Source organism: Gavia stellata, chromosome 7 (genome assembly GCF_030936135.1).
Source record: "Gavia stellata isolate bGavSte3 chromosome 7, bGavSte3.hap2, whole genome shotgun sequence".
NCBI lineage: Eukaryota > Metazoa > Chordata > Aves > Gaviiformes > Gaviidae > Gavia > Gavia stellata.
Window position 1 is genome coordinate 46,974,127 of NC_082600.1, and position 22,605 is coordinate 46,996,731.

Consider the following 22,605-nt stretch of genomic DNA (forward strand, 5'->3'; position numbering starts at 1 on the left):
AGGGAACTATATTGCTAACAAGGCAAATGGGATGCAACTTAAAGCAGCGGTATCAATTCAGACAAACCTGAACATATTCCACATTTTCAAAAATGTCTCCGCGGTGATAACGCACAGGCTGGTCCCACTGGCAGTGCAAGCTATGCTGCTGGTTGCCCAGTCTACAAATCTGATGGTTCCCTGCAGAGCACAAAACATATTTTTCTAGTATATAAGTGAGGTTTCCGAGGAGACTAAGTAACCATACAGTCAACCCCTCCATCCCCAATTCGGTCAATCTTTTTTATTTATTTAATCAGCACAGAGGAAACTCTATCTTTGAAGGACTTGAAAAAAACCCTGTTCAAGAACGTATTTTAATCCCTTGTTTTAACAAGCAAAACACAACAGCCACTCGGAGCCATCTTTATATATTAAGAAGTTACATCCTGACATTAATCTGAATATCTGCAATTCTCCATTGCTATAACGAGCATGAACTCTAAAAAAGTTGTACCTAATTGAGCTTCTTTTGCCATCTGTGTCTCGTGAATGATGTTCCTCAAGATTTGCTCCTCCTGAATGAGCTTGTACTTGTCTAAAACATCCTGTTGCCTAAGGTAATGGTCATGCTGCTTCTGATATTCCTTCAATTCATTTAATGTTCGCTGAAGTGATCTTGAAAATTCAACAGTAGAAAAGATTTACTTCGAATGCTTTTTAAAATATCAGCTTTTCCTACAGTGTTGCACATTTTCAACTTTTGAGTTTCTTAAAGTATTCTTATGAATAATTTTAATGCATAGTCAAAGAAATAGAGAAAGTTGCAAATCATTGTTCTATTTGAAATGTAAACAATTGCTGCATCAGAACAATAAAAGTGAGATTGTATGAATTGCCACTAGGATGCTTCTTTAGGTAGTTACCTATGCTGGGCTTCCAATTTTTGTTCAAGTTTTTGCTGACATAGGACAGCATGCTTCCTTTTTACAGCTTGCTCAAACCCTGGTTTGGCCTGTAGAGCATGATCATAACAAAGGACTGAGTGGTTGTACTCTCCAAGCATCTGAAGAATGACCGAGAGAGAGAATTAGTCATTGTTCAGTAATATTTAATAAAAAATATTCCATTTTTAAAGAAGTCATTAACTCAAATTTTAATTTGTGGTAACAAGCAGCCTGTCATTTCTGAAACTCAAGCCACTGTATCTGCTAAAGAAAGGCTGCAGGAGAATTTCCCTGGGATTTACTTCCAAGTGCAGATAAAAACCTTTGTTGAAAGACAGACTTTTTGATGAAAATATCTTGACAGGATCTTAAACATTAAGCGTGAAATGCATGTGGAACTCAAGACACATTGTAAAAGAGTAAAGCATTACAAGTCAAGCCAGAAAGGTTAAATAATATTCAGTTTTCTGTAAGTCTTGGAAAATAAAGATCATATTTACTGCGTATATATTTCCCAAAGTGTAATAGCTGGTAAAGAAGTCACTGTAATCCAGAGCTGCATGGACCACAATAGCTGCATCTGCAGAGAAGTGAGCCCGGTGCAGAATATTTGCCAAATTTACCAGTGCAATATCTTTGTTTTGCCTAAGAGAAGAAAATGAAAAGAAAAAAGGAAAAAAAACAGACATTAAAAGAAGGTCAGACCGTGTAAGAATCATGCATAAGGATACATTCATTTGTCAGTCACATATTAAATATGTAATTTGATAGAAAAACATCTAAATTATATATACGCCTAGTATAGCACATAAAGACTAAGAACAAGTAACACGGATTATTCCTTAGGATACAGTCTTAGAAACGAAAACCTATTTACTAATTAGGATAACTAGAAAAGCAGTCTGAAAAGAAGTCTTTATTAGCAATTCTTACCTTGAAGAAAAATGAAGGGCACGCATGGCACATTCTACTACTTGGTATGGCTCATTCTTTATTCGCCAGTAAAAAGAAGCCATATTATAGAGCACCCAGGAAGAAGAGTTCTGCAGTAAAGAGAGACACATGAACTGTACTAAGACACGAACTAAAAGGCTAATCAGGGCTTTAATTACTACGGGATGGAAAGCTGAGCACCCAACCTGCTCTAAGTTATCCTCTTCCCCTGGAAAGCTGCCATTTGGCAATAGTTGCGAATGGTCAGGAAGAATAAACTAGCATATAAATGTATTAAAGAAACAGAACTGCCTTTCAGACAGGTAAAAATTCAAAATGAGATGAAATGAGAAGCGACAGTAGTTTACGCATCAGCAGCTTAGTTAGAGTTCAATAAGAGTTCCTATATTCTGCCGAAAGGCATTTAATAAAAACACACACACTTCAGTACTATTGTTTCTTCTTTGTTCTTTAAGTACCTGCATTTTTGTTTTAAAGCTCTTACTACCTTGACAGAGCAAAGAATGTGGCTCACCAGACCACACAAATACATGAGTCATTAAAGATGACAGCAAGTATCTATCTACTGGCTTTGCTGATGCCTTTGCCTACCTCCGCTTGCCTAGCAGAAAATGTTTTCAGTCTGCCTTTTGTAACTGAAGCGTAAACCAAAAATACATGTACAAAACTAGTACTGGACCTGACTGCACGTACCAGGCATATCTAATCTTGTGTTACCTTTCTAGCACTCTTTTTGTGCGTACACTAAGGTTACAGTTTCATACCTTCATTAGCCCGTCATAAATACGGTGACCTATTTCCTCTATACTTCTTCCCAGCCTCCGTGATAAGTATGTGAAGATTGGATCTTCTTTAGGTAACAAGGGTGCGGAAAGATTAACCCTTTCTTGGACACCCTAAAATAAAAACTGAACGTAAGTATTTGCGGACACTTTAACTAAAAGTAGAGAAACATACCCAAGAGCATGACTCCCGGGAAAATTTACAGCTTGGTTATTTTACATTCCTATCACCCTTCAGTATCAAGATCTTAGGACCTGACAGGATAATGTCACCTTTGACAGATGACTCGTATATATTCTTATAGATAGGCAAACATTAGAAGCAGCCAAAAGCAGCCTCTGCTTGCGAATGCTATAGGAGAAATATTCATTTCTGGTAGCACTGTGTATCCAGCAGCTATTGATTTCGCTAATGACCACTGAAGCACTTAACTCATGTTTGTCAGGTTACATGTGCACTATGAAGGTATCCCTACATCTCTTCTTCTCTTTCTTCCTTCCCCAACAACAAACGTGCTCCTTTCAAAAGTACCTCCAGACCCAGGAACAGAGCTAAAAAACTTCAGTTCCTGTTTTGTCCGTAAGAAAAATCTTATTTGTAGATGAAAAGTTATTTTCAAAGACTTACAATAAAATAAATGTCAAGGTATAAGCACTAAAGCTGCATCTGCATTAGAAAATTTGCTCACAATACTGTTGACAAAACCAATTTTTGCACCACGCTTCCACTGTAACCTTTCTAAAGCAGATGAACTTTGTACTAGTAAAGAACAATTATCTCATCCTCTGGGTTAGGGCTTGGCATTCAGATACCAAAGAGACACGTCAAGTACGTTAGGAGCTACCGACAAGCCTGCAAACAATTTTCTGACCCTGAATCTTCATAGCCTGGTCAGCGCTCTCCAATTTTCAACTGAAACAATTCACAAGTTAGAAGCGTTTCCAATGAAAGCTACCATTTTGCTAACGAAGCATTGTGTTACGAAAACAAAATACTCCCATTTTCCTAAAAATGCCCTCTAAAATAAGGCAAACAATAACAACAGAGAAACAGGATCTGTGTATCTGATGGAAGCGTCCTCCTATAAGCAGGTACTTTAACCGCGGTGCAACTGTGGTTTAAAAAAAGTCTGAAACAGTCTTAAAAGATTACAATACCTTTCAACCTTGACTGAGAACTCCCAGTAAGAGTTTTCTATTCCTCTTCCTGATGGGGGGAAAAAAGCCCATACTTGCATTTGCTTGCTTACCCGTAAGTGCTGAAAAGCATGAATACTGTATGGAAGATCTAGAACTTTTGTACAGTCTGGCTGCTGCAGGTCTGGAGGCACCGGCGACTTTGTGTCTATATAGTCTTCAGGGCTGAGGACATAACAACATAAAACAGCAGACTCTAGATTAAAATACTGCTAAAGTTCCTAAGAGGCAGTATTGTAGCTGACAGACAGAGTTTTCTGATTTGACTGTTACAAAAATCCTGTGTTTGAGCACATTAGACCATTTCTGATGTCTTCCCAGATTTCAGTTGTATCAGGATGTCATCACCATAGGATAAAATAAATAAATTTCCGTCTGCTTTAGAGAAAACACCAACATTTGGATAGCCTCCAAAATGTATCAGCGTCAACCTAGTGTATCACTACTGTGATTAATGATCTATCTGCCAGGCAAATGGCAACGCATGCAGATTAGAAGACTCTCCAACTGAAACAAAGAAACAAACCCCAAGTATAACTGAGAAGCCCAAATGAAGGTATGGGAGGATAAAATGAATCTTTTCCCACTTCAAGTACTCATCTGATTATGTTAAAAAAAATAAAACTACGAAAACAAAACAGTCAGCCCTGAAGATGAATTACCAGTGAAGCTGAATGTCAAGCAGACTGTCCGCACACCCTTTACTTGCTGAACACAGGGGATGAAATACGACCAGAAGGTTCAACAGCTTGCTAAAATCTGAATGAAATTCTGTTGCTAAGTCGAGACAGTTCCCACTACATGAAGCATATCTAGCTCAAAACACCCAAAGCACACTCAAGCAAATTGAACCCCCTTCTACATGACGCACGTCAGTTTAATTCACACGTCTGGTCCTACCAGCACAGAGCTGCAGCGGGAGAACTGACTGGGAGCCTGGGAACAGAACAGAGAAGTTTCCAGGTAGGGTAAACACGGACAGTTTGGGGAGACAGCACTCCCGTGACGTACCCTTTCATAATTAGTGGCAAAGGTTGTTTCAATTTTATTCCACACCAACACAAAATAAAACAACTGTCAGCTAAAGAACAGTCAGTGATAGTATTTTTCTTTTGCATTTAGAGGTTGTGTTGATTTTTTTTTTCATTCAGTAAAAATCTTAAAATATAAAGCATCTTATTACCGGATATCTTTGCTCTCTAAGGTGATGTACGTGCCATCGTATAGATCTAGGTCCCCCAAGGGCACCTTTGCTTTAATGCAGTCCGGATCCTCTTTATTATGCCTTTGTTCCAGCCCTGTGTCTCTGTCCTCATTTTCCTCTATATGAATCTTTTGAGCAACTAACTGTTTCTGTAGGAATAAAAAAAAAAAGGAAACAGAAGAATGTATACTGATGCAGGCAAACTCTATAGTTGCTAGGAAATAAACAGTCCAACCTTTTCCTTACAACAATGTCAATTTGAAGAAAATCTAAAACACTCTCTTCAAATTCTGGGAATGTTTCCCTATATTTTATAACAACTGTAGGACATTTTTTGATTTAGATGTAATACAAATACTTTCATTAGAGATAATATGACTTGAACTGGCCCTTAGTTCTCCTGCTGTACCTAAAAAGAGGGCTAATAGCACTCCAAATTCATGGTAGGCCATTCAGAAAAAGAAGAAATGGTTGTTAACAGCACGTCAACTTTTCGGTATTTGGACCCTTTTCCTCCACTGTAAGTCCTCATGGAAATAGTATTAGAGATTGCAAACAAAACGAACTTCTTAACCATTCAGCACACCAAGTACAACTAAGGTGGGAGGCTAATGCAAGAATGAGACTAATTTCTATAGATCAGCTTACTGTGTGCCTTAGGAGCTACCTTTCGCCCCATAAAGCTCGTAAGTATTGACTACGATGAGCAGTGAATGGACTAATGATCTGCCCCAGCACAATTAGCTGTATTTAATTTTCACCTAGATTGGCAAAATGAAAACCCATTAAATAGCATAAGGATTTGTATATGTGAAATGGGAAGAAAATTTGCAGTTTTAATTAAAGCCGTACACATTTGATTACACACTACTATGCAATACCAGAGATAAATACAGTAGTAGCAACTTGTACAAGATCTCACAATAGATAACTTCTGCTGAAAGTCATTTCTATGGCACAAATCGTACATTAGTCATCTCCAAGCCCGCAACCCATGCCCTGGAAAGCTTACAACTATTGTTCCATCCATAGCTAAAATGTCTCTTATCACAAAAATGATTGCACCTCGATGAGAAAGACTGGCTGAATACAGTCACACAAGGGGCAGTCCTGCTTTTTTTCCTCCCTTCCACCTCTCCCGTTCACCTAAAGCCATCTCCGGTGCTCATCTAACCTCCCAGTTAGCTAATTATGCTACCTGACGAAATCAAAGCCGGCACAGGAGAAAGGAGTGCACGGCCAGAAGAAAGGCTGGGAGCTGTTAGCTTGCCCAGCCCGTATTCTATTTAAACTTTAGTTTAAGTTATCAGTTCGAAGTTCCTTAAAGCCCTTTTCAGAAGGGTGTTCTCAGATCCATTTTCAACTTGAAGAAAACCAGAGGTGACCTGCTCTGTATTCTTCTGGAATACAGTAGTCAGCAACAGAATCCAGTACCTAAATGACTTTACTTAAAAATATTAGGATTTATGGATAACAACAGGGAATGATGCAACTGGGGACAATGATAACCAGTCGAGCAAACTTGAGACACAAAATTCTTGAGACCTGAAGAATTCTTCAACCTTTCACCGAAGCAGAATTATGCCAATGACGACTTCCGTTCCCCATCTAAATCTATCACCAAAAAGCCTGTGAAAAAAAATAAAAATCTGTATTTTCAGAAATTAGTTAGTACTTAATGTTATGCTTTACCTCCAGTTCTTTGAGGTAGTTAACTGTTGTTTCTTGTCTCATTAGTATTACCAGATCATGTGGGTTCCTCAAGTTCATTGGTGAATCCACCTGCAAGACATTTCAACAGTGCATCGTGTAAGACATTCTCCTAATCAGAGTGATTTTAAAAGGTAAGAAGTTATATTTCTTCAACTACAGTTTGTCTGTTCAGAGGTTTTCTGTCCACTCGGCATTCATAATACCTCCGTCATTTAAATCTGTAGTTCAAACATTGTTATTTGAGAAACCAATTCAAACCATGCTTTAATTTTAAACCTATTTTAGTGTATTCAGACACACAAATTCTAAGCATGAGGGAAGTAAATTTCTCACGACAAACATTACTAAGAGTACCTACTGCTGAAATACTAGATACCTTAAGTGGCAATCGCAAAAGCTTATTTTCTTTTATAGCTTTAAAATTCCTCCATCATGCCCCTCAATAGGCATAAAGTGCTTCAGCTTCAAGTCAGCTCCTCCATGCAACTCATTTAACACGCCAGCCTAGCATTAGGATCTATTGCCTTCAGCATTAAGACATAAACGAACAAAATGAAGAGGTAAGCAGACGAAGACTGAAAACTCTGTTGCAGAAGAGCGCGCTACAGCTTCCATAGCTACGCCGCTCAATGAAGACCGACATCGTAGGTAAGTCACAGACAAGAGTGGTTATATGCCAGACCTTTACTGGTCCCTAACTGGGCTCAGTAAGCTCTGGCACTTCACTCCACAGCTGAAATACCCCAACCTTGTCCTCATGCCAAATCAATTCTGCTGCCTGACCGGGTGGGGGTAAGTCACTACAGTCGAGAAGGTGGTATATGAGCGGCTGAGCTGACCCAAAGGCTCACCTCCAGGCTTCCAGCCCCGCTTCCTCCGGTCTGTCAGTGCGATACCAGTTAGTCCTGCACGTCAGCGCTGGTGCCCGCCAGGCTCTCTTGTGAGCTAACCCAAACTCAGTCATTGAATGGGACGTAATCCCCCATCGGGTGCTTTATCTGAACTAGTAAATTAAATTAGCTCATGGAGGATTCAATGAGAACAGAAGCAAGGAAATGGACAGGAGTATGCGGTGACAGGAGGAAAGGACGAAGGGTGACAAGGACAGCAAGATCTCGCATTTTTAACATAATGACTGTTATGGTAGACGGTCTACACCAAGATGTTCCTGGATCTGCTCAGTTTCCATTCAATCTTTCAGGATAGGGAACTAGCTACTGCATAAAGATATAAGCGCTACCTGTGTGTTAGTGCTCATACCTCTACACGGGCTGCCCACCCCCATGATAGCTGTCTAAACTTGGTGACATTATAATTTAATGGAAAAGTCTGCCATATATACATGTGCAGGAGAACCTCCTGAGCTCCAGCTCTTCATTGTTTGTCAACTTTCCGAACAACTTGGACACATTTCTGGGACTCTCTCTTAATACAGAGAATTGCATCTCCAGCAGGACAACTGCAAATTTCCTGCTCATTTAAATGTGTCCTGTCAACAGATTAAGCCCTGGGCCATGTTCTCTTGGCTGTGAGTCAGATAAGAAGCTCAAATCTACTTTCTTTGGACTACTGACTGTGAAGTCTACATTCCTTCCAAGCCTCGCTACTGAGTAAGGATCACAGAATCATTAAGGTTGGAAAAGACCTGTAAGATCATCAAGTCCAACCATCAACCAACAAACCCCACCATGCCCATTAAACCATGTCCTGCAATGCCTCGTCCTACCCTCTAAGATAAAAACATTTGTTCCTTTTATCCCCCTCCTCAAAAAAAACCCTAAGGGCGGTTTTGGCTGAATTTGGCTAAGTATTCCTTTCCAAATCAAAAGCTGAACTGCTTCGTTTAGCATCGAGCCATTTTGGCGAGTGGCTACCTACACAGTCCAGATACTTACACGTAACTCATTTTCTGCCTTAGCAAATTAATTCTCTTATATCACCAGATGAATAGAAAACAATAGGTGCTACTGACAGCAGTTAACTTTTACACCACGAATTTGGAGATTATGGATTTAACTGTTGCCAATAAAGGGTGACCAAGTATCCGCAATGATCCAGAGAAGCGCAGAAAATACCGTATCAAAAAAACGAATGATGTCGTTAGTTGAAGTATTAAAGTCTACAGCATTTTACTCACAGGCGTATTTCACAGCTCCTCCCATGGGCCTCACCTCACTTTGAACTGGTTGCACACAAACCCAGAGTTATGCACTGAATGTAGCACTTGTTCATGCCTCATTTGCTAGGGAAACTACTGTGGTACGTGCGAGCAAATGAGAGATGAATTTGCAAAGAAAATAAGGAAAGTTTTACTGTGTTTAAAGCACTTAATTGCCCATTCTGAAACTGCACTGTTCCTCTGACATTTAAAGGCTGCTTGCACAATATTACACTGTCACTGAGAGCAAAGTCAACTATCACAGAATCACTAAGGTTGGAAAAGACCTGTAAGATCATCAAGTCCAACCATCACCCCAACCCCACCATGCCCACTAAACCATGTCCCGCAGTGCCACGTCCACACGTTCCTTGAACCCCTCCAGGGATGGTGACTCCACCACCTCCCTGGGCAGCCTCTTCCAGTGCTTCACCACTCTCTCAGGAAAGAAATTGTTCCTAATATCCAGTCTGAACCTCCCCTGGTGCACCTTGAGGCCGTTTTCTCTTGTCCTACCACTATCAGCTCCACTTTCAGTGAGAAACTGCATCTGGGGAGCGATTTTTTTACGAAAGTTATGCGAGCACCACCATTTAGAAAGCCTTATTCTGAAAGATGAAAGATCTCTGCTTACCATTCATTCAGAACCAGAATGATATTCAGGGACAGCTTCTGTTTTTAACTTTCGACAAAACAGTCTCATGAGAGTTAGGTCTGAATTTAGCGTTTGGGAATTCGGAGTGGTATGTCACCAATCCAGCGTGCACAGGTTGACAGAAAAGCAACGCAACAAGCCCCAAATTCCTATCAACTATTACCTGGCAGCAGCAATCAAAGTGACAACAACAATCAAACAGCAATGTCACTGAATTCATTCACAAAGTTATGTCAATCCACCAGGAAATCATCTCAAGTTAAGCAGCATGCATGATATTTTATTTCAGTTTTCAGATTTTTCACTTCCAGATCTGACCTCGGTTTGTCACCAGCAAACGAGCGCTTTCTAGTAACAGCAAACCCCTTAACCTAGTAAAAGTTTAATAATATTAAATAACCTTAGCAGTCATTATCGCTTTAAGACCAATGCAGTGCGTAAACAAAAAGCTCTAAACCCAAAACTTTAGTAGTAAATCCAACCTTGCGTTTATTCACATTTGATCATTTGTGAGTCTGGAAGTTCAAGACTTCCACTGCAAGAAATTATCAGAGTAAAGACTATTATTAGCTCCTAAAATTAAAAATCCATTTTATGTGCAATAATTTTGGAAGAAGAATTTTAATGGAAAAATTAAGCAGCTACACTGGACAATGACACAAGGTTTGCAGAAAAAACTTGAGCCAGCACATCCAACGCGTTCAGAGCACTTTTGGCTACCTGTAAAAGCCAGCCGAATATACTGTATCAGTTCTTATACTCTTCAGTTTATATATTTACAGTGTGAAGGCATTACAAAATGGTAACCAAGGAAATAAAAAGCATTCAGATCTACAAAAAAAATGCCGTATGACACAAAGAAAAACAGATTCTTAATTGAAACCCAGAGATCTTATGATATCATGCCTGCGAATGCGGAAAATAATGCCACCTTGGCCTTCAACAGGCATCAGTCTAGAGGATGATGGTGCTCAAACTTAAGAATTTCATAGAATTTCAAGTGCAATTTTCTGACCTGATTGATCCAAAAAAAATAATCACCCTGCTGCCAAGTAGGGGAATCCTCCCTTTTCTTACTACCTGTAATCTTATAGCTCCACTGGGAAACAGGCCGGCTAATTCTTGAAAAATAACTTAGAAGATTAAACAATTAGTTTTCAGCCAGATCAGCAGGCTAGCCTGGCCTCAGGTGAGCACCTCATCGTCTCCCTCTCCGCAGCGACAGCCTCGGGGCTCTCGAACTGCAACCTCTTCCTCTCAGATCCAGCCAGCAACACTGTCAAGACTTCTGGTTCCTTCCGCACCTTTTTACAACACCCCTGCCCAGATCAAACACACTTTTTGTGGGTGTTTTTTTTTTTTTTTCTTTTCACAGCACGCGCCGTTTCTACAGCTAGAAAAAGACAAAGCTGAACTACTCGGCTGCGAAGAGCACCAATACTCCATTTGCCATGGAGGGCAGCAATGCCACCTCACGAAGAATCTAGCAGAGCGAGTAGGTAGCAAACGAAGATGTAATATCCGCCTAACGTACGCAGCAGAGGTAAAGGTGAGCGGGCAGCAGCACGCGCTGACGTGGAGAACGCGCACTGGGAAGCCGCAGGGCTCACCGCCCCGGTGCTCGCGCTCTGCCCTGTCCTTCTTGCTGGTGCTGCTCATGCCCCAGTGCCACCAAGCATCTTCCTGCTTTCCAGTGCAGCCATATCCCAGAAAATTATACCTGGAATAGAAACGGTAGACATGCCAGAACTTCCCTGTGGGCTGCTGCTTAGAAAAATACAAAGAAACAACAATACACCCTGAAGATTTGGAAAAGCCCCCAGAGCTTCACTCCCCTGTCAAATAATTCTTTAGTCAGAAATACAATAGTCCAAATAAGATGTATTCAATGGATACGTGGAGACTGTTCTGGATTACACCCCTTCCTTCCCACGAGACAAACACTCTAAAGACTCTAGGTAGATTTTAGAAGATACTGGTTTCGTTCAGTCTCACGTCATGCTTGTGCTCTTACAGACATTTGCCACCTCTATTTAACAGTCACCCAGAGACTGATCTGGTTGAAGACACCTCCAGTTTCAGGAAAGTATCTAAAACAAAACAAGAAGAGGCTGATTCCAGCAGAGAAGTTCTGCAGAAAATACCAACTTATCTTTCTTATGTCTCTTGCCTTTGCACCACTGCACTACATCTTCATAGTATCCATTAGAGAAAATATTTCTTTAGACAGAAAACAGTAAGCAACATGAATGGTACTGGTACAGTTTGAGGAAAGAGCACATTATACCCACAATTGCACGTGATCTTACGGTACAAACGCTATGTATTTACTAGGTCATAGCCACAGCTCCCCTCTTTTACGACAGCTCAGGTATTTGCAAATAATTGTGTATTGAAAGCCTCCTGCTGCGAAATAAAGGGCGGCCGTGGGCCCCGTCTTGCTAAGCTTCACCAGACTTGCTGACGATACAGTCCCGGGACCGCTGGAATGAATAAAAGTTTGCATTTGTTCTGAGCACTGCTGAAGACCTGTGTGGTAACAGTGTTTGCGTTTAATGTCAGGTTTTAAACAATTAACCAGTAAGGAAAACGGAACAAAACTCTGCTGTGGAAACTAGCATAGCTCTGACTTCAACAGTTACAACCTTAGCGGAGGGCAGGCGTTGTTTCAAAAGCTGTCACGTTTTATTTAGAATGTCAACATAGAACAAGAGAAAACGGCCTCAAGTTGCGCCAGGGGTGGTTCAGGCTGGATATTAGGAAAAATTTCTTCACTGAGAGAGTGGTGAAGCACTGGAAGAGGCTGCCCAAGGAGGTGGTGGAGTCACCATCACTGGAGGGGTTCAAGGAACGTGTGGACGTGGCACTGCGGGACATGGTTTAATGGGCATGGTGGTGTTGGGTTGGTGGTTGGACTTGATGATCTTACAGGTCTTTTCCAACCTTAGTGGTTTGGTGATTCTATTTCAACACTGTCACAGCTGCAATCAAATCCCCAGGTGTTCTCAGATGCTTCTTTTTAACCTTAGGATTGAATCTACTGCCAGGCAGGACTTGGTCTCGCCTCAACGTGTTGCGCTCTCTTCCCTGCCACACAGAAAGTTGCAGATACACTACACTCCCCACCCCATGTTCAAAACCACTTCACGTTTGATGCTTCCTGTCACATTTAAGGCAGGAGCTGAGGATGTTACCATAAATTCAAACTGCATTAGAAACGGTAGCTTTGCTTTTAGGCGATATAGGACAGCAGCCTGCTAATACTGCACATCCCTCACCCCTTCATGCAAAGTCCGTTGTGCCTCATTGTCTGATTAGGGGAGTCAGACAAGTGAAAAAACAGACGGATATTGTGACTTAGGTCATCTTTTGCAAAATGTAAGCAACTCCCCACAAGACTCTGCTGGGATGGAAAGGGAACAGACATCAACCTGCAGAGCACCTACAGCCCCGTGGCGAGGGGAGCAGAGACTCCTGCGCCAGAGCAGATGCTTGTTCCAACTTACTCAATATAACTCCAAGCGTTAGGCTGATGGCGAAGCGCCATATTCATTTACTCTTCCCCCAAAGTGCTGAAACGGCGACATTCAAGATGAAGTGCTTCAAATGCAAGAATCTGACTTCAGTTCAACTACAGTAAACAGGAAAAAAATAGCGCTGAAAAGCTTTCCTTGAACCTCTGATGGCTACTATAGCCACGCTGCAGAAAGCCTGCCAGTAAACTACTTTTAGAATAAGTGTTCTCTGTTCAACTTTGCCCAAAGGTGAAAGTTTCTTTCTAAAGCACAGTTCAAATTTATTCACTGTCACAAAGTACACTGAGAACCTAATTCAGCAAGAAACACACAGAATTTGTGTAACAAAAAAAAAAAAAAAGACATCGGAGTTGAATCAAACCCTGAAGTTTTAGAGTCTCCTGTGTTACCTGTGTGTATCAAAGACTCTGAACAATCAAACCTGTAAGTTTTGCCAAACCTTTCGCTATATTTTTCCCCACGACCCAGTTACATTGCATCGGGAAGTAAATTTTTAAAACAAGAGTCAATGAATGCCTCAGTCAACTATTTTTAGGTAAGGCTTTTTTTAAAGTACTGTGGAAATCTCACTGTTAACTGAGGCACAGGAACACCAAAATCAGAACAGCTGTTGGCCTCTGCATGTCCTAAAAGCATTCTACCACACGCGGAAGGCAAATGATGACAGAAAGAAGCTGGAAAAGATACTACATTAAATGACGACGTACAGCAAAATGGGCTCCTCATGCTTGTTTTGTAGGCTGGCTTTACTCATAGTGGATCTTTTGTCACTGTACTTGTGAAATGAAGGCAAATCCCACTCAAATAGGCTGGAACTCCTTGCAGTCTCAAGCGGGAGTGAAGGATCTAAAAACTGACGCTTGCCTTTCAGTATATTCTTGCTGTCTTCACAGAATCACCGAATCATTAAGGTTGGAAAAGACCTGTAAGATCATCAAGTCCAACCACCAACCCAACCCCACCATGCCCACTAAACCATTACCCACAGTGCCACGTCCACATGTTCCTTGAACCCCTCCAGGGATGGTGACTCCACCACCTCCCTGGGCAGTCTCTTCCAATGCTTCACCACTCTCTCAGGAAAGCCATTTTTCCTAATATCCAGCCTGAACCTCCCCTGGCGCAACTTGAGGCCATTCCCTCTAGTCCTGTCACTAGTCCCTTGGGAGAAGAAACCAGCACCCACCTCACCACAACGCCCTCTCAGGTAGTTGTAGAGAGCGATGAGGTCTCCCCTCAGCCTCCTCTTCTCCAGACTGAACAACCCCAGCTCCCTCAGCCGCTCCTCATCAGACTTGTGCTCCAGACCCCTCACCAGCTCCGTCGCCCTTCTCTGGACACGCTCCAGCACCTCAATGTCCTTCTTGTCGTGAGACACTCTACACTCCAACATGATGCTACCATGGCATTTCTGAAAAAGCTGCAAAAAATTCTGTATAGGCTTCAGTGCAAGACAAGCTACAAAACTGGAAAATACATGTTTTGGCTTATCCAAATGATGAGCAGGGAGTGTCAGAAGACACTTGTTCCGAGGGATGTCACTGAAAAATGATGTTGAATTGAGGTTTTATAATAAGTATTGAGCCATTCAAAAGCTTACAACTGCAGAATCTGTTAACATACAGCATTAGGTCTTTGGATATTATTAAGAGTAGCTGCACTGCAGGGAAAACAGAAATTTTAAACACTTGTAGCACTTCAAACATAAAACCTAACAAAAGCTGCAGTATTACTGAATAGGTCTGCACAACTGAGATCACTTCCAGAGAGCACACCGGCGATGAATATGGTAGCTAACAGATCTAAATGCATCAAAGGAAAACAAGACTTTATTTGTAACACCACTTGTCTGTAATGTGTTGTTGGTGATACTTAGGGGTACAAAACAAATTTCCAGTGTGTATATTCTAGCTAAGGTTTATATTCTACAGTAGCAAAACAGACACCAGCCCTACACTCTCTTGAATCAAAGGAAGAGATGGAGAGATCACTCATATACATCTGTAATGAACAAGTACTTGTTTCCATAAAGGTAGACTGGTTCCTGCTGCCTGCTTACGGCCAAATCCTAAAAATATTAAGTGTTCTAACGTTGAAAGTACAGAACAGGAAAAATATTAATTAGATTTACAAGACACCTAAAAAAGGTTAACCCTGAGCAGTAATTTTTTTCACCCAATGAACAACAGACAACCCATTAGTTTTTTTTCTGGTTAAACTTTAAGGGAAATTACTTTATTCAGTGACATGTTTTTATGGCAGGTGCTTTATACCATGGTTCTCATTTCCTAACTGGTTAGTAACAGGTAGGGATTCAGCTTTAAATGTTTAAAAAAAAGACAAAAAAGGAAAAAAAAGGAAGAAAAAAAGAAAAAAAAGAGTTAAAAAAAAAGAGTTCAGCTACATGAAATAACAGTGGATTTCACAGTCTCGCTGACTTTGCTTTTTTGGGCTTTGATGGGGCCTTCGTGCAAACACGTGCCTGGGCCACTTCCAGGCTCTCCTTTTGCTGTGAAGCTCACAATACGGGGAAGGCACGCCAGGCACCAAGCACAGCTTTCACCACAGAATAATCTGTTTTGAACAGTTCACAGAATCACAGAGAATCACTAAGGTTGGAAAAGACCTGTAAGACCACCAAGTCCAACCATCAACCCAACCCCACCATGCCCACTAAACCATGTCCCGCAGTGCCACGTCCACACGTTCCTTGAACCCCTCCAGGGATGGTGACCCCACCACCTCCCTGGGCAGCCTCTTCCAGTGCTTCACCACTCTCTCAGGAAAGACATTTTTCCTAATATCCAGCCTGAACCTCCCCTGGCGCAACTTGAGGCCATTTCCTCTTGTCCTGTCGCTAGTTACATGGGAGAAGAGACCAACACCCACCTCACCACAACCCCCTCTCAGGTAGTTGCAGAGAGCGATGAGGTCTCCCCTCAGCCTCCTCTTCTCCAGACTGAACAACCCCAGCTCCCTCAGCCGCTCCTCATCAGACTTGTGCTCCAGACCCCTCACCAGCTCCGTCGCCCTTCTCTGGACACGCTCCAGCACCTCAATGTCCTTCTTGGAGTGAGGGGCCCAACACTGAACACAGCATTCGAGGTGCGGCCTCACCAGCGCCGAGTACAGGGGCACGATCCCCTCCCTACTCCTGCTGCCCACACCATTTCTGATACAGGCCAGGATGCCGTTGGCCTTCTTGGCCACCTGGGCACACTGCTGGCTCATATCCAGCCGGCTGTCGACCAGCACCCCCAGGTCCTTTTCCACCGGGCAGCTTTCCAGCCACTCGTCCCCAAGCCTGTAGCGTTGCATGGGGTTGTTGTGACCCAAGTGCAGGACCCGGCACTTGGCCTTGTTGAACCTCATACAATTGGCCTGGGCCCATGGATCCAGCCTGGCCAGATCCCTCTGCAGAGCCTTCCTACCCTCCAGCAGATCAACACTCCCACCCAACTTGGTGTCATCTGCAAACCTGCTGAGGGAGCACTCAATCCCCTCATCCAGATCATCAATAAAGACATTAAACAAGACTGGCCCCAAAACTGAGCCCTGGGGGACTCCGCTTGTGACCGGCCGCCAACTGGATTTCACTCCATTCACCACGACTCTCTGGGCTCGGCCATCCAGCCAGTTTTCTACCCAGCGAAGAGTGCACATGTCTGAGCCACGAGCCGCCAGCTTCTCCAGGAGAATACTGCGGGAGACAGTGTCAAAGGCTTCCCTAAAGTCCAGGCAGACAACATCCACAGCCTTTCCCTCATACACCAGGCAGGTCACCTGGGCACAGAAGGAGATCGGGTTGGTATCGTATCATCGTGTCAGTTTGTCCTACCCTTATTTTAAAAGTGATGGAAAACAGGATGAGAGGCAGGCCAGGAAATCAAAGTGTGAGGATGCTGAGAGGAATGAGAGAGACGGGACACAGGGCCCACACACGCTCAGAGCCACCGCTGGGGCCTCCTGGACTGACAAACTGAAGCACCTCGGCGTATATCACTACGCGGGGCTAAATCCAGGCATTTTTGCATTAAAGCTTTGCTGTCAGCAGCCAGAACCTGGCATAAGGTTACCTGCTAGACGGCGGCAGGCGCGAGGGGCACCGACAGCCGTTATTTCAGCAGCCCCTCGGATCTGCCTCTTAGCTCCTCCACCTCGGATGCAAATCTTTCACTGCTGAGTTGAGAACAGTGGAAGCTACTTCTCCTCCACCGCTGCCCCACAGAACAAAAAATTTGCATTTCTGACTTGCAGCCTACCACAAGGCCTATTTTTATCAAATTCGGATCTAGCCGCGACCTTCAGAGCGACGCAGGAAGACGGAGGCTGCGCTCCCCTGCGAGCGGGCAGCGCTGGTGAGGCACGGCGCTCGGTCAGCGGCACCCCACCGGGGACAAGGACGTTACGCGTCTCAGCCATTCACTACACAAAACGTTCAGGTTTAAGCTTTTCAAATGTACTTAGAAAAAGGCGAAAAATCTCAAGTGAAGGTTTTTAAAAAAATTATCATTTTTCACGCTAGAGGAAGGCCTAAATCCCACAGTCTTTTGGTGATCAAGAGGGAAGTTTTTAAACAGAACAAGTTTCCCTTTTCCCGAGGATAAGCCGACCTGTGCTTCAAAACCATCATCCTTCAGCGCGTCACCCCGGGGCTGGATGACGTCTAATGAACTGCAGCAGACTCACACCAACCTCCAGCCTCTTTGCACACACTCATGAAGAGGCACTGGCGACTGTTTTGGGGAAGGCATGCTACGTTACACACTTCAGTAAAAATGAACCGGTTTTTTTTGGTTTGTCTAGCACATAACAGACTTAGAAGGATAAGAAATTCAGTCAAGAAAGAGGTCAGACGGCCAAGCAAACTAACCTTTGGAGAAAGAGCAAAGCAAACACCCACCTGCCATTTTCAAGACAGGACCGAGTGACTGCTTAATATATCGCAGATGATGCTTTTGTAAGCAGCAAATAGCTTTTTATTTGGCTGCAGTAGATTTTCAGCTTTCCTTGGTTTTGGATGGCTGCTTCTCCTCTAGTCTTGAGCGTACGGACCACTGTTCTCATCTCAACCTGTTAGCATATGCGTGCAGTCAGATGACAGACATCAGAAATGCATTAACCAACTCTAAAGCCATCCATGAATCATCTTGCCTCGCTGCAACTTGAGGCACACGCGCATTCAAATCCACAACCAAACGAACAACTGTTCTTTACTTGTAGTAAGCCAGAATTAAGCACACTACGGCACTGCATGAAATTCAGATGTCACGTTTATTGAGCTGCTAGTCGTCTTAGCCGCGAAGAGGCGAACCAGCATTGCTCCTTCACTCTCTTCTCCAGATCATCTCTAACAAACTTCAAAACACACGACAGCATGTTAAAACAACTTTTGGCCAACTCAGATTCCTTGCCAGAGGCTCTCTGCTCCAGGCAACACTTTCCCAATCCTGCTTTGGACCATCTGCCCATGAGGTTTCTTTGCTTCTTTTAGCTTAGTTACGCAGAACTAACTTTTTCAGCGTTTATAATAGTCCACATAAAGGCAGCCCTTTGAGTCCCTGCCAGCTTGCTCAGCTTTAATCACTTCCATCAAGGGATCTTTAGAAAGACCCTACCTCAGCTCTGGTATGTCAGGTCTCTGAGAGATGACAGCAGTTGGTGCCCACCAGTAAAGCCACGAATGACTACTGAAACGGTTTCCTGCACTGCATTTAATCTGTCAATTGTTCGTCCTCTCTTTACGTCAAGTTTCTCTCTTCTCTTAAAATACACTAGTATTTCCGTAGAGTGGCTAGTTTCCCTGCACTGTCTAAAAATCAGTTATATATTAGCCTGAACTTTATACTGCGAGTTGTGAAACGAAAAGGCTTTAAGCGTGTGCACTGACCAGATATAATCTCATTAAACAGAGACGATTACTCAGTCCCTGGCTTTGCAGGAACACACATTTGAAGGTGGACTCACACTAAAAGAGGAATATGAACTGATCCGGAGAATGCTGTATTTGACCTGAAAACAGGCTACTAGAGCAACAGATACAGCTTGATAGCTTTTCTCTTGACGGCTTACCGAGACAACGAAACGTTACATGCACTGCTGGGAATTAGTTTCATCATTCAGAAATGCTCACTAGAAACTGGAACAGCAGGGCCTACTTATCTAGTAAAAGGGAGTGCTTGCTGAGATCTTGCTGATATACAGAGAATTGTTCAGTTTGCATTAATTTTGCCACCCCTGCCAGGTCATTACACCACTAGGAACTCCAGCTCCAATCTCAGCCAGGGTACTGCCAGCTGTCTTATGCCACAGGAAAATCAATCTCACTTGAATGTAGTCTCATGTTAAAGGCTTACACCCTTGCTGCACCGTAAGGAGAAACAGCTAACAGATTTTAGGGTAATAATATAAAATATTCTCACCCTTCTTCCCTCAAACAGATTCCTGCTATTGTATTTAGCGTATAGACCAGGATCTGTAACTCCTGCTTTCAGCTCCTCATCCACAGCGCGCTTTGGTAACATGGAAAACAAGGCTCACAGCAGCAAACTAAAAGCTACAGGGAAGTCACTTGTCACTGGTGCTTACCTGGATACCCATGGCTAGCAGCTCATTTAGCAGGGGGAACGTCTGGGTCTTACTACCACATAAGTTTTGCCCATATCTTAATTATATGGGCTTCATTCAGAGCAACTGAGGTAGTCCAAGTGAAGATTAAGCCTGTCCCTCTGTAAAAAGGCGACAATCTTTAAAAACGTGTTTCAGACTGTTGGAGAATGCTAATATTTCTAAAAGTAAATAATACACATGCTAATTAATACCATCACTCTTAGCCACCAGACAGTATGAGCCACTTCCAGTTAGAGACTGCTGTGCTGGAAGCGTTGCGATCAGCAGGGCGAAGTCCAACAGTGGCTGATCACCAGCAGCATCCCTCGGGGATCAATACGGGGGCCAACACCGTTTAACGTCTTCGCCAATGAAAAAAAGAACCTCAGCAAGCTTGGCGTCCTCTGCAAACGCGGGGCAGGGGTGGCCACGACAGAAGGCAGAGCTGCAGTTAGAGAGAGACCTGGAGAAACGGGCTGACAGCGACCTCAACAACGGCAAGCCCAAACCCAGCGCCTGGGATGCAATACCCCCGTCCGGCAGGAAAGGCTGGGGCTGAACAGAAAACAGATTTGCAGAAAAAGATGCTTGGGCTCTGGCGGGGAAAAAGCTGGCGATGAGTCGGCAGCGTGCCCTCGCAGCCGAGGTGGCCAACGGCACCCTGGGCTGCAGCAGCGAGGCGAGGGGAGCGATTACCCCCCTCCAACCAGGCACCCCCGTGAGAAGGCACCTGCCTCAGCTGTCTGTCCCCGGTTTCAGGGCCGGCAAAACCCATTCGAGATGGTGAGGGACCTGGAGCACGTAACACGGAGAGCGGTTGAGAGAAGCAGGCTGGCCCAGCTGCAGGAGGATATTGCTGCTGTTTTCAGCTTCCTAAAGGCAGGGTACAGAGAAGACAGAGCCAGACTCTTCTCGAGGTGCGACAGTGAGAGGCATCGTGCATCTGTTGCTAGATGGAAAATTCTAATTAGAAAAGAGGAAAAAAAAAATTCACACTGAAGGCAGTTGAGCACTGGGCCAGGTGCCCGGCAAGGCTGTCAAATCCCCGTCCCTGGACACAAAATTCAGCCCGGCAGCGCCCTCAGCGACCCTGCTTTGAGCTGTAGGGCAGGCGGCGTTACTCTGTGACCCTCTTTAGGTTACTGCGTTTGAATCGGCGGCAGTTGATGTTTATTCCAAACGTGAGTCTCGACTTACACAGCTGTGTTCCAGTAGGTAAGGTGCTTCAAAATTCAAACGTGGGCTGCCGTGCAAGCAGCAAGAACTAGCGCAGTGGATCGATACTTGGATGATCAAAGGATGAGTCTAGAGTACCATGGAAAAACCTGATGCAACAATATTTTTCTACAAAACAAGAGTAGATTAATTAGAACCAGTAGAGAAGCTGATGACAGGCAACGCTCTACGTACACTGAGAAGCTAAAATGCCAGACACTGCAGAGAAACACAAGAAGCTGCACAGCCAGAGAGTGGATGAACGTGGACAAAAGCCCCACTGAAAATGCACAATGTAAAAATAGCTGGAAAGAAGGACTGAATAGCTAAGTGTACTGGTAAAAATACAAGTTCTCATAATAAGTATCAACTTAACAAAGAATATTCTGAAAAATTAAAGCAAAGGGATGGCCTGCAGGGAAATTTTAGGCTTATGTCCTGTTGATCAAGTACTTCGGTCTTGGTATTAGGAGAAGGATAGCTCAAATATTTTGGAATATTGTGGTTCTACCAATGAATTGATAAATCAGTTACGAATCATCCCATTGCCAATGAATCACAGAATACCTCAAGTTGGAAGGGACCCATAAAGATCATCGAGTCCAACTCCCTGCTCCTCGCAGGACCGCCTAAAACTAAACCACATGACTAAGAGCGTTGTCCAGACACTCCTTGAACTCTGCCAGGCTTGGTGCCATGACCACTTCCCTGGGAAGCCTCTTCCAGTGACCCACCACCCTCTCAGGGAAGAACCTTTTCCTAATGTCCAACCTGAACTTTCCCTGAGGCAGCTTCATTCCATTTCCTCGTGTCCTATTGCTGGTCACCAGAGAGAGGAGATCAGCACCTCCCCTTCCACTGACCCCCTTGAAGAAGTTGTAGACCACGATGAGGTCACCCCTCAGCCTTCTCCAAGCTGAACAAGCCGAGTGACCTCAGCTGCTCCTCACAACTTTTGCCCTTGAGACCTTTCACCATCTTGGTCACCCTCCTCTGGACACACTCTAACAGATTAATGTCCTTCTTACATTGAAGCACCCAAAGCTGCACCCAGTACTCGAGGTGGGGCCGCACCAGTACAGCGTAGAGTGGGACAATAACAATCCCTTCCTATTGCTGGACAATGGAGATTATCTGTTGGTTTTGCTGCTAACTACTGAACCACAATTACATTTGGGCATTTAAAACAATACTCAAGCTCACTCTAGAAAATGCAAACTCTTCTCATTCCCCAAAACACAAAGAAGCAGAAAAAAAAAATGAAATTCAGAGGTGCTCTGCAGGGATGGCAATGACCACAAATCTAAGTATCATTTTCACAAGAGCCAGGGAGACGACAGTAACAGATGCTGAAATGCATCTTATTACCAAAAACTCACTGGACAGTTAGCAGCACTACATCCCAGCTACTGTAGAATCTAGCTCCTCGTATTCCAACTAATACCATATTTATAATGTGAGTTTCCTTGCTGGAAACAGATGAATTAATTCTGACCGTGCAGGTAAGAGAAGTTATTCCACAGATATTATTTTATGACCTCCGCTGTAGACTTTGAGTACTTTATAGATGGAACGTGGGAACGCCCCTGCTTAGAGAGCGTTGGTAACTGTAACAGAACAGCTCACTGCGTAGCAATGGTACAGTGGAAGCTTCTA

The 22,605-nt window shown here is 43.5% G+C and overlaps 1 protein-coding gene across 1 annotated transcript in view; it reads right to left on the bottom strand.

The window, feature by feature from the left end:
- TTC17 (tetratricopeptide repeat domain 17) overlaps positions 1-22,605 on the bottom strand; it is a 65,570-nt gene that overhangs the window by 41,265 nt on the left and 1,700 nt on the right. The window contains exons 2-10 of the mRNA XM_059819268.1: positions 6,756-6,845; positions 5,043-5,212; positions 3,913-4,024; positions 2,645-2,776; positions 1,860-1,969; positions 1,427-1,571; positions 906-1,045; positions 497-657; positions 68-180 (exon numbers count right to left, since the gene is read on the bottom strand). Coding sequence (XP_059675251.1) covers positions 68-180; positions 497-657; positions 906-1,045; positions 1,427-1,571; positions 1,860-1,969; positions 2,645-2,776; positions 3,913-4,024; positions 5,043-5,212; positions 6,756-6,845 — 1,173 coding nt within the window. The remainder of the gene's footprint in view (positions 1-67; positions 181-496; positions 658-905; positions 1,046-1,426; positions 1,572-1,859; positions 1,970-2,644; positions 2,777-3,912; positions 4,025-5,042; positions 5,213-6,755; positions 6,846-22,605) is intronic.